This window comes from Lampetra planeri, chromosome 23 (assembly GCF_965212315.1).
Source record: "Lampetra planeri chromosome 23, kcLamPlan1.2.h2, whole genome shotgun sequence".
NCBI classification, from domain to species: domain Eukaryota; kingdom Metazoa; phylum Chordata; class Hyperoartia; order Petromyzontiformes; family Petromyzontidae; genus Lampetra; species Lampetra planeri.
Window position 1 is genome coordinate 7,851,074 of NC_136129.1, and position 15,964 is coordinate 7,867,037.

The following is a 15,964-nucleotide window of genomic DNA, read 5'->3' on the forward strand; positions in this document are numbered from 1 at the left end:
GGAAGGAAGAGCGTTCCAGACGGCCACAGAAAGCGTATCTGAAAGCTCGCAATGCGGTGACCGTCTTTGTTCAATGGCCAGACCACAGCCGCTGCTGCGAGGATGACCGGCGTTCGCGTGATCGTTTATGCTCCTTGACAAGATCAACAAGGTATTGTGGTTCATTTGTGACAGGCACTTTATGTGTAATGAGTGCAACCTTATAGATGTTGTCATCTCAGACGATTTACCTCTAGATTTAGATTATTTAAGGCGGTCTCACAAATTATATTAAGCATATCACCTCTTCATATTGAGGTTCGAGGGGAATTTTCGAATACGCCTGGCGCCCGAGCACGGACAGCTTACACAATCGAAGCAATGGTGCAGGGCCGGTTATAGATTACACTGGTCAACAAAAAAAACACATTTTTTTCTGGCCTGGACTTTTGCAGCTGTTTTAGACGAATTTCAGGGTGCTGATTCCAAATCTGATCTCAGATTTGCTCATATCACATCTCATTTTTATCCTATCGGCAGACCCCATTTTCATTGATTATTCCCAAAATTAACTCTGTCACTTATGATTGCAAGTTGTTGCGAGTCAGTGACTGCTTTAGTGTTAAAATATGGTGCTGTATTTTTAGGATAGTTTTTTTTATAATATCATTTTATGTAGATATCCACATTTATTTAATATTTTTCTTCTGCAGTTTTTATTGAAAATGCAATATTTGATATCTCAAAAATCTGATGTGATAGACAAAAACTGATGCCAGATTTGGAATCAGCACCCCAAAATTACCTTAAAACCGTTGGAATACATTATGCCAGAAAAAGTGTGTTGACCAGTGTAAGACTTGTCATAGCTCCAGGTCAATAAGGGAGTTAAGACAGTTAAGCGTTGTAAAGATGTAAGATAAATGTGAGGCTCACGAAACGGTCCAAGAATTAATAGCCACTGCACCACCGTACTAAGTTTACAGAGGTGATTTTTCCTTTTAAGGGGTGGCTGCTCGTTTTATTCAGGTAACCCGCAGGACACAACAAATGCATTTCTTTATATGATGGTTTATTCAAATCAAGGCACATTGTGTACAAGTGATAGGTAGCTTATGCAGAAAAATACAATCCATAATATACAGAATACACGTCTCACTTGTAAATTTTATAATCACGTGTGCATCTCAGTCTACCTAAAAGAAGAATTACATGTCAAACTATGTTACCGCACTCGCTAGCAGGCTCCTGTAACCCTTTAATCCATCACCAAGCATACAACACACGCACTCGGCGTTCAACAAAGCACTCTTTGCGAAACAAACACTTTGAAAATATTTTTCTCCCAGTTTTATTCCAGTCCTCTTGTCAGGAGATGAAGAGGTGTCCATTCGTCAACTCTCCAAGTAGAGCAGTTGCATTTCTCCGTGTTAGAGAAATGAGCCGCAAAAAAATTATATTATAGAACTTTTTTTCTGAGCTCCCTTTAGGTAACTTTCTTTTTTAATCCACATACTATGTCGTGCTGCAGTTTCCCACGTGCCCTGCTACAGAGAAATGTTTGGCGAATGGTAGTCAAAATTTATATTGCGTTAAATAACTCAAAAGCCAAATTCTGTAACATAAATGGCACTTATGACCATATCTTAGTGATAATCTATTTCAATTCTGCTCATTTAACATGTCAATGATATTTCTGTCTCCAAAAATGTTCCTTACCTAATTTGATCCCGCTAGCAGGGTCATTTTATGAGATAAACAATCAATGTGGAACTTCTTGTAGGGCAATGCAACTCCATATTAAATTATGGCCCGGGGAAAGTGGACTTAACAGAACCACTTCTGAGATACCGTCAAATTACCTCTGATGTTCAGAGTAGGGGGCAACACTTTTTCCATCCACTGTGGTACAGAGTAATGTTCATCACGTGGCAGTCAAACCAATATTCTAATAATTCTAGATTTGAAGCTTTCGTGACTGCAAGGATTCATACCCTTAGGTTTTTTCGGTAAAGTCACGTAGGTAAAAAATAATAATAATAAAAGTTAAATAAAAATCACGTTTCAGAGGCAACACAAGCTTCCGTCTTCAGGTGGAACCGTCACAGCAAGCGTGCTGTGACGATTCCACCTGTGATTTTATTTTACTTTTATAAATTTTTATTACAATTTTAATTTTTTACCTACGTGACTTTACCAAACAAACCTAAGAGTAATATTCTAATACTCGGAGCAGAAATTGAACCAAACCAAGTGCAAACCCAAACTTAATCCAATTGTATTTTTGGGGGGCTATCACTTGTGACAGTGCTGAGATCATCAACTTGCGACACTTGAGATTCCACTTTAATCACAGGTGGCTGAGACTCGTTTCGAATTTTAAAATATCAGCGGTTCCAGCTCCTTGAACCCTCTAGCTGCCTGACCACGGCCACCGGGCCACATTCACCTACAAACTTTTACAAACAACAAAAACTGTAATGTTTTAAATAGTCCAGCAGCACCTACAATCCTATTAGGTATTTCATCAGGATGTCGCCAGGCCATGCAGAGAATACTTCTCTTGAAGACCATCCCACCTGCACCTATAAAAGAGGATTGCGGTTCTATCTTCCTCGCATTTTGGCCTTGCACAGGCTTGTATCATTCGCCCATTCTTCTCTCTTCTTTATTTCAATGTATTTCTTTCTTCTTGTTTGCGTAAAGCAAAAATGGAAAGGGCCTGACCTTGTCCTAGGACTTTAGATAACCTTGATCAATATGCAGTCTGCCCCAGCTGCCTGGGTGCAGAGCATTGCACGTCTTTGTGACCCATGTGCCGGGCCTTTTTCGCCGGCTTTGTGGCAGGCTAGGAGGGACTGGCAGGTCCCACTCCACTGCCTGCACCTTGGTTGCCGGGGACTACCCCTGGTGCTGTCCAGCCCAGCGTTGTAGCATGATGCCAGTACAAACTGGCCCTGGCAGGCCCAGGGTCGGTTCAGAGGAGGCCCAGGGCCAGTTCAGATATCACTTGCCACGGATGTTAGCCGTGGCCAGTAATCACACTCGACACAGTGAACTAACCACTGCGCCACCACCTTCCACACACACACAAACACATACATACATACAGACACACACATTTGTATTACCGCTTGCCAGAATGTGTGTTCTCTAACAGAACCCCCCAAATGAACGTTTCTTGGCTGTGCTTCTATTTTGGCAAATAACTGTTTACATTAGGTAAATATTTCCTTCACACCGCTGTGTTTCTAACATTACGATTCTGCCCTTCATGTGCAAACACCCCAAATAAAAAAAATGTTTAAAGCAAACTGCCAGCCCTTAAAAAGCATATCCAGGGTCTAAAATGGTAATGGGTTTACAGGAAAGTTACCCCTTTTTAAGAACACCCAAAAGCTTTTTTAGTTTTTAAAGGTGACTTGGAGGGTTTTAGAGACAGGCGTAAGAGTCTTGCAGGATGAACGCGCCCGGGCCTAGGTCTCCGAGAAGCCTTGCACGGGTATGCTGTATGTGTTGTTATCCATCCCAACAACCGGGTTGCTGAGGGGAAGGAGAGGAAGAGAAGGGGCATCGTGGGGAATGCGGGGACAATGTTAGTAGCAAACCTTACAGAGTTGAATTCATACAAAGTACATCTACAGCCCAGTGTGGTGGTCCGGGTTAAGCCGTGTATTGAGCATATCTTCTCTCAAGCTTTCGCCAACGCACTACTGCGGGCATCTTCAGAAGTTGTGGCGCGTCATGGAGGCTTGAGAAAATAACTTCTCAGCAAGCGGCCGAACCTAGCCCGAATATCCACACCTGGATTTACAAATGCGTGCCGAATCCTACATGCGACGTTTACAGCCGTTTGTCGGTCCACTGCTGAATGAAAGCCTCCCCCAAGCCATGTTGGTCGTGGGAGTTGTTTGGAGACACATAGCACACTGGTCAGGACGGGTTGGTGAAGGAGGGGCGGGGCGGGGTTCCCAGGACATGTCCAAATGACACTCGCCACCAACGTTAGCGGTGGCCAGAAAAAAAGGTGATGCGATTGCAGGCGATGTGGAGCTCGTTATTTAAGGCGAGGCCGGCGAGACACATCGCTTGCTCACTCGCTCGCTTGTGGGGGGCACCTGTAGGCTGGTGTCTCCCCCTGCTTGTCGTCCAGGCCGGTGATGTCCTCCTTCAGCGGCTTCTTGCGGAAATACCTGCAGCAGGAGCGGAGGGAAGATAGGAGGGGGGTGTGAGGCAGGGGTTGGGAGGTCACAGGGGCAAGCATGGGGCCAGCCGTAGCCGTGAAAGGGGCCTGGCGTGCAACGTGCGCCGTCGGATCGGTCGCCCGCCTGGCCGTGCAGGTGCCTTCCCTGCGAACGTGTAGTATTGGGCCAACTTTGGCATGCGGTTGGAACCGTTGGACCAGCGTTGGTCCATGTTTACTGGGTCGGTGGTGTTATGAGATGTGGGGTTTGTGTGTGTGTGTGGGGTGGTTTCTTGTTCACTAAACCCACATGCGTGTGTGTGGGTTTAGTGACCGGGATTACAGCGATCTGATCGCTGTGGGGTTCACGTCCTGCGGTGTTTATGTTGGGGTTGTGTTGAAGTGTTGCCGTGGTCCTCTCCCCCCACCCCCCTCCCTTCCCTTATTCCCCTTTCTCCCCCTTCCTTGGTTAACCCACTGTTCCCTACCGTTATCCCTACAGTTGTAGGGTAGTGAACCCGTGTAACTTTAATCGGCCCTCACTTTGGGGGTGATTTTACTAAGAGGTTGCGGCTGGAACGAGTATGTTGTGCACACGCGAAATGTATCCCCTCTGTGACCTCTGTTATTTTATTTAAAATCATGATAAAGTCAAATAAATAATAATAATAATAATTAAATAAGTGTTGCTGTGGTCTCGTGGGTCTCGTGAACTTCACATGAACGGGAGCTTGAGCAGGGCCCCCTCCTGCCGCTTCCGCATCAGAACGACGGCCGCCACAGCCGCCACGATGCCCAGCAGCAGCAGAAGTCCCACGGAGAGGCCGACGGTAAGACGCGATGAGGTCCCAGGTCCCGACACGGACGACGACGATGATGACGCTGACGATGACGGACCGTCTGGAAACATTAATGAGGACAAAGATAAACACGACAATGACGATGACGATGATGATGATGAAGAAGAGCCAAATCAGTGTGTTGATTTTACTCTATCATACCATACTCAGGGTTGTGATGGGGTTAGGGTTCAGGGATATGAATAGAATACGTGCATACCACATCTAGAACATTGTTGTGTCTTGGGTTAGAGTTAGAGGTGCCATGGTGGTGAGATGTTAACTACCTCGCCTGGTATATAGGAGGCTGTGGGTTCGATCCCGACCCTGATGCCTATATATTTGGAGTTATAATGTTCTCCCTGCTGGTGGAAACCCATCACCAACGCCGCTGTGGTCCATCACTTATATTAACATTAGCTGCCCCGCCCATGCCGCTGACACTTGGGCTACGCCCATTTTAAACCTTTATAAATAGTTTGCCTTTAGAGGCTAACCCCCTTTTCCTGATGACGACCGCTTGTGTCGTGATCGAAACGTCGTGGTTTTTATTATAATTTTATTATTTTTCACTTTTATTCACTTTATTATTGTTTTTCTACCTACGTGACTTTACCGAAAGAACCAAAGAATGTGTTCTCCATGTGGTCGCATGGATTTTTCTTCAGGTCCTCCGGTTTTTCCCTCCACATTTAGAAACATGCGTTTAGAGTATTTGGTTGCTATAAATTTCCACATTTCCACATGATAAGCAATCATTTGGCCAGGTCGCTTCTGAAAAAGAGCTCTGTAGCTCGGTGCGCCTTATCTGGTAAAATAAAAATACATTTATACTGGTAGGAACCCTCTGGTTCCACCAGCCTACAGGGGATTATTGTGTCCGTCCGTCATGCAGGGAGGGGCTGGGTGGGGAGGGAAGGGCTGGGTGGGGAGGAGAGGGTGGGGAGGGGCTGGGTGGGGAGGGTAGGGCTGGGTGGGGAGGGGAGGGTGGGGAGGGGCTGGGTGGGGATGGTGGGGAGGGGCTGGGTGGGGAGGGTGGGGAGGGGCTGGGTGGGGCTGGGTGGGGGGTGGGAGGGGTGGGGCTGGATGGGGAGGGTCTGGTCACCCCGTGGTGCCCTTATAAAACTCAACGTTTAACCTACTCACGCCGGCTTGTGCCCGCCCTCACAGTCGGGCATATTTGCGGAATACACCACGCCGCCGTTGATCCTGGCCATTGACCGAGCAACCCAACGTTCCTACCAGCTCCCTCCGCAGGAATGTGTTATACAGATAATGTTGCTGGGCATGTGCACGACTGCCCCCGCATCTCACCGGCCACGTGCAAGGACCCGGGTGCCACGGCCAGGTCCCCGAGGCGTCCTCCATGCTGCCCGATGTGGCGCGCCACCCGGCCCTGCAGCTCGTCCGCGGACACCAGGCGGGCGGACGTGACGGCGAGCTCGTAGCGCGCCACCACGCTGCCCCGCGCGAACTCCGTCACCACCGCGCGCACCTCCTCATCGCCCAGCGCCTGCTCCAGCTGCGCGGGTGGTGGTGGCGGGGGCAGCGGCAACGATGGGCAAGGGGGGCAGCGGTTGAGATCGGCGGTAAGAGGGGGATGCCGGGTGGCCCCGGCGAATGGCACTAGGCCCGCACACTCTTGAATGTAAACCGGCACCCTTGGCGAGCGGCAAAGTTCCTTTTGAAATTTCGCCCCTTCTGGCAACAGCACTGCTACGTATGGTCATTTGTTACCCGTCACATGACTCGTACGAAGAAAGGGATACGGTGCCTCCGTCAAAGTGGATGAAAACGATTGCGTGCTAGTTGCTGCACATAGTCAGTGTGCACCTGCACCTTGAAGACATCCTTTCCCTTTAAGAGATAAGGCACCGTTGTGGGAGAGAACCCCTCTGCGCTACGAACCCGGCGACCCGAGTTCGATTAACCCTTCACGGCCAACACCAGTGACGATTATCTGAACCGGTTAATAAAAAAAAACGATTAAAAAAGAAAGCGCTGTGCCTCTAAGGCCCCTTGGAAATGGGGGAGATCGGCACTCACCAGGTGAGCCACGTGCTCTGCCATGGCCCTGAAGACGTTGCTCTCCCTGTCGCCCAGCGCCGGCGTGAACTCCACGTTGTCGAACGTCAGCGAGCCGCTGAAAAGCTGCCGCACTGTCCGGTCCGTGAGGGTAAACGGGTTTCAGGGTTAACGGTCAAACAATACGAAAAAAATAATCTGTACGGCACTTCATCATTTAAACGCGACTGTTGCTTTACATGCTTTGTGGCATGTCATGTTATGTACGCACCACTGCGGATATTTACGTTTTTAAGTGCAAATGTCAATACGTGCTTTGGGATAAGTAATGAATTATGCGAAACTGCTGCGTTGGCAGTGGCGAGCGAGCACAAATAACGGATAACCTCATCACATTCGTCGATAGCAACACTGTGTGGAATTCAAAAGTAAAAATAAACAATAGGCAATGTCTTCTTAGCCATTGCGCGAAACGTTGCCTATGACACACAGTGTTATTGACGAATATGTGGGAGTTGAATTTTTTTTTTTTATCAGAATAATGTGCACACATCCACGATATATCTTCGAGCCAGACCGCGTGAGCGCAACACCAACGTGTGTCGCACACCGTCCTCCACCCGACGCAGCCGTATAAAATACCGTCGTCAAGTGATGCAAGCGTGCCGGGTTTTAGTGATTTTTTTTTTTAACATGCAACATCACCGGTATGAAGCTCAATCTGATGGCCTTGTTGGGAGACACGCCGTGCTACTGCCAAGTTTCATATTTGATGTTCCCTCTGGTGTTCTATTAACCTCGCGCTCGGCATTCGGCATTCGTGCCTACCAGCAAGGACACGCGATTGATTTTAATTGGAAAAAAAGTTGATAATCCTACGCAAAACTAATTCCCAATTGGAAAAAAAAGCGCACCGATACGGATGGAGTGCGTCCTGGAAACGACTAAGTAATCACATCGTGACCTTAAAAGGTTGTCTGTGTTGGGTGCTGCCATGGCAAGATGTTAACTCCCTCGCCTGGTATATAGGAGGCCGTGGGTTTAATCCCGACCGTGACGCCTGTATATTTTGAGTTTGCGTGTTCTGCCTGTGGTCACGTGGATTTTTCTCCAGCTCCTCTGGTTTTCCCCTCCACGTTGAGAAGCAACATGCATTTATAGAGTCTTTGACTGTTATACATTTACACGCGATAAGCCACATTGTTGAGTGATCATTTGTGGCTAGGTCTGGCAAAAAAAAAATTACATAATAATTGAAAAAATATTGACAGGGTGGCCCGCGGTTATGTTTGGGATGAGCGACGGTGCGAGTGCGTCGGCTGACCGGGGGGCGGTGGCGGCGACGGTGGGGGGCTGGTGGTGCTTGCAGTCCGGCTGGGTTGTGGTGGCCCCATGACCGTCGTCGTCGTCGTTCGTCTCGTCGTCGTTGTCTCCTCCTCATCTGCACAGACAAACGGTGAGCGCAGGCGTGGCCGCGGTGATCGAACGTCGCATTCGGCGATGATTCGTCGAATCGCAAAAATTGTAAACGACTGCTTTTTTTTGTGGTTGATTACAAGGGCCCCTTTAAAAATGGAGGTCGCCTCCACATCCTGCCTGCCGAAGGTAGGAAACCCCCTGCAAGCCACGCCTAACGTGGCGCAACTGACAATGCTGATGACGTCACAACACCCCGCCCATCAGCTCCCATCCAGTGTCACACGTGGGCAAAGGTCAGACTGTTTTTTTTGTTTGCCTTATCCGTACAATTAGTCGAGTAACAGAACCAATGAATGGGAGAGTAATCGATTACTTTGATGATCGGAGATGCCAACTTTATTTAAAAAATCGCCATTGCAAATCGTCCCCACGGGCATGAGACTGGCGGGGGATGTGCTTCCACCTGGTGTGGCCAGGTCGGTGCCTGGCGAGCAGTTCGGTTGTGTAACAGCCAAACAGTACACTCAACCCGGTGCGCAACTCATCTGGTGAACACGTTAAGTGAGCTACCTGGACACCAACAGGTACGTGATATCACCTACTATGGACACAGGACAGGTACATGACCTCACCTGCTACGGGCAGGAACGTGATGGTGGCACGAAAGCCGCGGAAGTGGAGCCCCGCGTCGCTGTGGAAGGAGACGTTGAGGGACCGCGCACGCGACGACACGGGCGGCGGCACGGAGTCGGAGCAGAGCACGATGGGAGCGCCGCCCCACTCCACCGTCACGCTGTCGAAGCGGCAGCTCAGCGGAGAGGCGCCCTCCAGCTGGAAGTCCAGCCACTGGTGGGGCAAGAGGGGGGGGCAAGAGGTTGGGCCACGGGGGGCACGGGATGGGGGAGGGAGAGAATGGTATGGAGGGGAAGGGATGAAGGAAGCATGGCGGAGCAGGTTTTGGATGAGGAAGTCTCGGACATTGAGGGGGGTGGGGAGTACAGGGAAGGACAGGGAAGGGCAGGGAAGGACAGATAAGTACAGGGAAGAGCAGGAAGGGGCAGAGAGGGCAGGGCAGGGAACGCTGTTGTTTAGCAAAATGATCGCGCTCATGCCTCATCATCGAGTCGCCAGCTCCAGATTGAGCCTTAAACCGCCCTCCGTGTGCACACACACGAAACACACACACACGTGCCACACACGTGCCACATACACGCACGCCAACACACGTGCGACACACGCGTGCTGCGTCACCGTGCGAGAGGCACGCGTGGTGCTGGCGCCGCACCTGCAGCAGGATTCGGTGTCCCAGCGGCGCCGTGAGCTCCCACCTCGCGTCCTCGTCGCGGGGGTACAGGTCGGGCCAGTTGGGGCTGGCGAAGGCCCGGGGCGAGCTGGGGCCCAGGCGCACGGCATAGGTGCGGGAACCGGGGCCTGGCGTCGACGCAGCGGCACACGGGGACGGCGTTACATTTGATCGGTTGTTCAAGTTGTACGCATGGCACCACATCCGCCAGGACCGACCGAATCGGCATCGTCACCGTCGTCATTATCACCATCGTCACCATCATCATTATTATCACCATCGTCATCATCGTCATCACCATCATTACCATCATCACCACTGTTGTATGTACTGTATGTTAAACCTCTTTCGCACCGTACGTAGCCAACCGTGCATATCGGAGGTGCGGGGGAAGGACAACAAATTAAACAATGTAAATGATTTAAAAATGCATAGCTCCATTGGCTTCCCGATATTAGAAGGAAGAGTGTTCCAGACGGTCACAGAATCGTTCATTCATTCATCGAGGTTTTATTGTGAGGCTTCCTGCAGTAAAGATGATTATGATTATTACATGACGGGCATCCTTGGGTAAATTAAGGAAACTTTTTCTTATTTTTGGAGGAGCAGAATCAGAATGTTTATATATTCTGGAGGAATTTGACGAGCTATGAAACTCTTTATCCACAAGATGTCCAGCAGTGGCGGGTCAAAACGTTGCAGCAACAAACAAGACGAAAAACACGATGGCAGTACAAAGTACGATTTGACGACCGACTGGGTGTTTAAGGTTAGCGATTTGTCGTATTATCTGGCTGTATAGCAAATAAAAAAATACAATTACTTTACAAAAAATGTGTGTTTTAATTTTTGTGTTTTTTATTTATTTAGGGCACCCTTCATAACATTTGCTACAGGCCCCGCACTAGCTTCATCCGCCACCGGTAGCATATGCTGCTTTTGCTACGAGGATAATCCAGCACTAGTGCCCACTCACCGTACGCCACGGGCGTCACGAATCTGACGGACGCGGAGAAGCCCCCCCCCATCCCCACCGCCCCCCCAGCCCCGGCCGCCGCCGCCGCCGCCCACAGCGAGATGCGCACCGCCGAAGCCCCCGACACCACGAGCTCAGGAGCGCTGCTCCCGCAGTAGCGGCCAATCACGGGCGACGTCGTGCTGGGGCCGTCCTGCACCACCAGCTGTTGGCGGGGGGAGAGGAGGAGGGGGGGGGCAGTGGGAGCGGGGGGTGGTAAGGCAGGGGGGAGGTACGGATGAGGGGTCAGGACTCCGGAACGCCGGGTTTTATCATCCGCTGTTTGTTATCGGGTTTTGTCCAATTTGGCGACCCGGGTCACTGTTTCGAATGAGATTTTAACCCCCCCCCCCCCCCAACCACCGTGTCTCTTGGAGTTCTCTGCTGGTTCAACAAAAACAACTTGAACCTTGAAAACACTGACAATGATGATAAGGATTATCCTGCTGTTGTTGTTGATCATGATGTCGCTGTTGACGATGATGCTGCTGATGATGCTCGTGATGATACAATGAATGTGCCTACCTCATGCTGATGTCGACTGCTACGGCTGATGGTGATGCTACTGCTACTGCTTCGAGGGTGGGATAGTAAGAATCATGCTGATGATGTTATTGCTGCTGCTGCTGCTGATGATGATGATACCCACGTTAGTGATGTCGCTTCCAATTTTTTCGGATAAAATAACTTCAGCAGCATTGATTCAGCACAAGCGAAACTCTGGCGATTAGTGCCATGGGGGGAGGACCAATTTGAATTGGCTTTTCAATTGGCCATTCCCCTCATGGCGTTTGTAGCCACCACAGCGGCCAAAGGGGGCTCTGGACAGGTGCGAGGGGCTGGTAACCCCTCCACCTTCAACCCAAGTACCACTAAACCACGTGAACACACACACACACAAACACACACACACACAAACACACACACACACAAACCCGCACGCGGCCGTCACACCCAGCCGCGCGTGACCGTGTGTCACTGGTAGAGTCGGGCTCGCTCGCTTGAATCAACTTTGGTTAAATACCAGATGTTACAGGGACACTTTAACTATGCAGCCCATGGGAGCCTTTGACATTGAAGTCTATGGGGGTTTTAAAACATTAAACCCCATGAGAGCCCTTAACACTGAATTTTATGCGGGGGACTTTAAATATTGATCCATTTGGGAGCCTTTAACAATTAACCCCATGAGAGCCTTTAAAATGAACCCCATGGTAGCCTTCAACATATATCCTTATGGGGGCCTTTAAAAATTGAACCCCTATGGGAGCCTTCAACATAGATCCTAATGGGGGCCTTTAAACATTGAACCCCTATGGGAACCTTTAACATTGAACCTCATGGGAGCCTTTAAACATTGAACCCCTGTGGGAGCCTTCAACATAGATCCTTATGGGAGCCTTTCACCATTGAACCCCTATGGGAGCCTTCAACATAGATCCTTATGGGGGGGGGCCTTTCACCATTGAACCCCTATGGGAGCCTTTAACATTGAACCTCTGTGGGAGCCTTTAACATAATGTACACGTGAGTGACTTTATGCAGGCGTGAGTCTGCATATCTCCGCAAATTGACACGTGGGGGGGGGGGGGGGGGTGTGGAGCGGCGAGGGGTGATCCCGAAAAAATGGGCGGCGGGGGGGGGGGGAAGGATGAGGATGGGGCCACTCACCTGTCGGCCAGATAATTACGCGGGAATGCGGCCGAGATCGCGTGTCGCGCGTGGTGGCGACTCGGCTCAGTCATCGGAGAAATTGCGCCAGGCAACCGATCCGCCATGGGCCCCCCCCCCCCATCCTTTTTAATATCATTATAATAAATTATTATTTTTGTTGTTGCAGAAATATGAACGGCCGAGCGTATTGATTTTCGCCGTCATTACGCTCAATTATAGAGCCGGCGCGGGCAAGCGGAAAGTTCCCCGGCCTCCGCGTGGCAAGATCGTGGGCGCCGCTGTGGCTAGGAGATGTTAACTCCCTCGCCTGGTATACAGGAGGTCGTGGGTTCGATCCTGACTCTGACGCCTGCTGCTGTATATTTGGAGTTTGCGTGTTCTCCCCCGTGGTCGCGTGGATTTTTCTCCGGGTTCCTCTGCTTTTTCCCTCCAATGATTAATCGAGTATTTAGCTTTTAAAGATATACCCACGATAAGCTACTTTGTTGAGTGATCATTCGTGGCCAGGTCGCTTCTTAAAAAAAAGCTCTATAGCTCAGTGGGCCTTACGTGGTAAAATACATTTTAAAAAAATAGTTTAGCGTGCGCACAGACAGCTGAGACGACAACGCAGCGACGCCCGGTTCACATGCAGCCTCCCGTCCCCCTCCGAGATATTAACGCTATCGTCTTACATACACGGAACATTATTATTACGACTACTCTTGCTTATCAAGGAATGCCTCACCGAGTCTGAGGGGTGGTGGGTGGGAGGCCGGCGCTGATTGCTTTGGAAAAATTCCAATTGGGCAATTTTTTACATTTGCCAAAGGTTGTTCTACTCGCGTGAACGATGCCACGGGAACCTTTAACGTCCTCCGTGCGAGTGAAGCAGACGGCGTGTGGCATTACTGAGGCTAGTGCGGACCGCGGGGGGTTTCGAACCGCGAGCCCTCTGCAACGAGCGGTGAACACGCCGACGCTGGGCCGTGTCGGTTGATCCAACGAATAATGAGTTAATGATGACGTCACCCTGCTGCTGCTGCTCTATATAAGAACGGGAGACAGAGCAGAGCCTCACCATTCTGGCGAATTGCCTGATGATGCTGGATGCAATTACCAGCGAAACGTCGTGCTACTCAAATTGTAAATGTTGTGGTTTCACGCTTCAACACACCGGTGGGCTAAATCAGTGAACTATTTGTCTTTTGTCAACGTGACATTTTTTTTTACTGATTGGCCGTGTCGGGTGGTGGAGGGTTACGACACATTTATAAATAACGCGATCTAAACCCAAAAACGTTGATTATGAATAATATTGGTCGCGAAAGCCTACGTGTTAAACTGAATAATGCCTCTTCGTTAATTCACCAAAGTGTATCAATGCATCTGTCCACTCGGCAGAACGAATGGGCAAAACACCACAGTCGGTCAACTGGCAGGTCGTGTGTGCAGGCGTGAAGCGTGGGCACTCACAACTCTTCCAGGCCGTCTGTTCAGCATGGAAGAAGAGACCAAGTACACCCTAGAAGGGCTTCTTAGAGCGGTTGCTATTGGCCACGATGCTGCAGCTGACAATGGTGACAGTACGATTGCTGTTGGGTCATGCTGATGATGATGACGACGACGACGACGACGAAGGCAAAGCCTCGCTCACGTGGTCGTGCGATGAGTCGCAGGCTTGCGTCCCGTCCGTCGCGCCCGAGCCCGTGACCCCCGGCGACCTCAGCTCGAAGCGAAGGAAGCGGATCTCGACGGCGCGGTTGGCGGGCGCGCGGACGATCCACTCGCACACGGCGCCCGCCGGGTACGGCGCCGGGAAGCCGGGGCTCCCAAACACCTGCTCCGAGCTCAGCACCGACGAGCAGCCCACTGGCGGCGGGGAAGCATCCGTCAGCACCGTCCGCAGCAGCATGAGAAATATCAGAAGAAGCAGCAGCAGAAGCAGCAGCAGCAGAAGAAGCAGCAGCAGAAGCAGCAGCAGCAGAAGAAGCATCAGCATCAGAAGCAGCAGAAGCAGCAGAAGCAGCAGCAGCAGCATGAGAAGCAGCATCATCAGAAGAAGCAGCAGAAGCAGCAGCAGCAGCATGAGAAGCAGCATCATCAGAAGCAGTAGCAGCAGAAGCAGCAGCAGCAGCATTATCAGAAGCAGCAGAAGCAGCAGCAGCAGCATGAGAAGCAGCATAATCAGCAGCAGCAGGATCAATAGTGGAAGTAGCATCGTCACCGCCACCACTACCACCACCATCATCATAATTATAACTGCCAACACCACAACCATGTTCAGCACAACCATCCCCACCACCACTGCCATCATCAAAATCATCACCACCATTATCAAGGCAAAGATCCCCCATATAGCCTGAACATACTCTTGGGGCAAGTGCTGTTAGCGAGCACCTGTGAAGGCTGGAACGACACACGAGGGGGCAGTTGGCCAGCACCACGCCCGGCCGCCTTTGTCTCCCCAGTGCTGATGTTTTACACACCGCACCGGTTACTCATTTGAGTTTGAGTCGACCTAGGGGAGGCCCAGGACCGGTTCAAATAATCATCACCGGTGTCGGGCCCGCGAGCGGGAATCGAACTCGACCCACCACGTACCCCGCCCCTCCCCACCACATACCCTGCCCCTCCCCAGCACGTACCCTGCCCCTCCCCACCACGTACCCTGCCCCTCCCCTCCACGTACCCTGCCCCTCCCCACCACGTACCCCGCCCCTCCCCACCACGTACCCTGCCCCTCCCCACCACGTACCCTGCCCCTCCCCTCCACGTACCCCGCCCCTCCCCACCACGTACCCCGCCCCTCCCCACCACGTACCCCGCCCCTCCCCTCCACGTACCCTGCCCCTCCCCACCACGTACCCCGCCCCTCCCCACCACGTACCCTGCCCCTCCCCACCACGTACCCTGCCCCTCCCCTCCACGTACCCCGCCCCTCCCCACCACGTACCCCGCCCCTCCCCACCACGTACCCCGCCCCTCCCCTCCACGTACCCTGCCCCTCCCCACCACGTACCCCGCCCCTCCCCTCCACGTACCCTGCGCCTCCGTCACGAACCAGAACCGCACGCGCGCCCCGTGCCCCTGGATGCTGGAGTCGGACTTGAACTGCGCCGTCATGCGCGACCCCGCGCTCTCCAGGGGCTCCAGCACCTCGGGGTTCCCGCACAGGCGGCGCAGGGGGGGGCCCGCGGGGGGGGCAGCGGATGCCGCCGGGGGGGGGGGCACCGGCGGCGGGGGTGGGGCCGCCCCCCGCCGCGTCGCCGTCGAACACGGCCACGTAGTCGAAGGTGCACTCCTGGAAGAGGGCCGCCTCCATGTCGAAGAAGGTGAACTCCAGGTGGACCTGGAGAAAAGGGACATTCCGGCTGGGTGCGGGGTTGGGGGGTTGTCGAGGACATTCGGCCACGCTGGCCGAATGACGGTCACGCACGGCTGGGTGTGACGGCCGTGTGTGTGTGTGTGTGTGATCACGTGGTTTAGTGGTACAGTACTTGGGTTGAAGGTGGACGGGTTGCCGGCCCATCGCGCCTGTCCAGAGC

General features: G+C 51.8%; 1 protein-coding gene across 1 annotated transcript; it reads right to left on the reverse strand.

Moving 5' to 3' along the window:
- Nucleotides 1-1,034: 1,034 nt before the first annotated feature.
- LOC144726535 (tolloid-like protein 2) lies at nt 1,035-15,948 on the reverse strand. Its single transcript, XM_078605329.1, has 13 exons — nt 15,941-15,948; nt 15,679-15,790; nt 15,461-15,575; nt 14,074-14,288; nt 10,725-10,929; nt 9,731-9,876; nt 9,078-9,291; nt 8,351-8,467; nt 7,048-7,160; nt 6,316-6,523; nt 4,882-5,062; nt 4,098-4,172; nt 1,035-3,522 (listed from the first exon to the last, which is right to left on the reverse strand). The coding sequence occupies exons 1-13, from the start codon at nt 15,946-15,948 to the stop codon at nt 3,456-3,458; spliced, it is 1,776 nt and encodes a 591-aa protein (XP_078461455.1). The 3' UTR covers nt 1,035-3,455.
- Between the last annotated feature and the right edge of the window lie 16 nt (nt 15,949-15,964).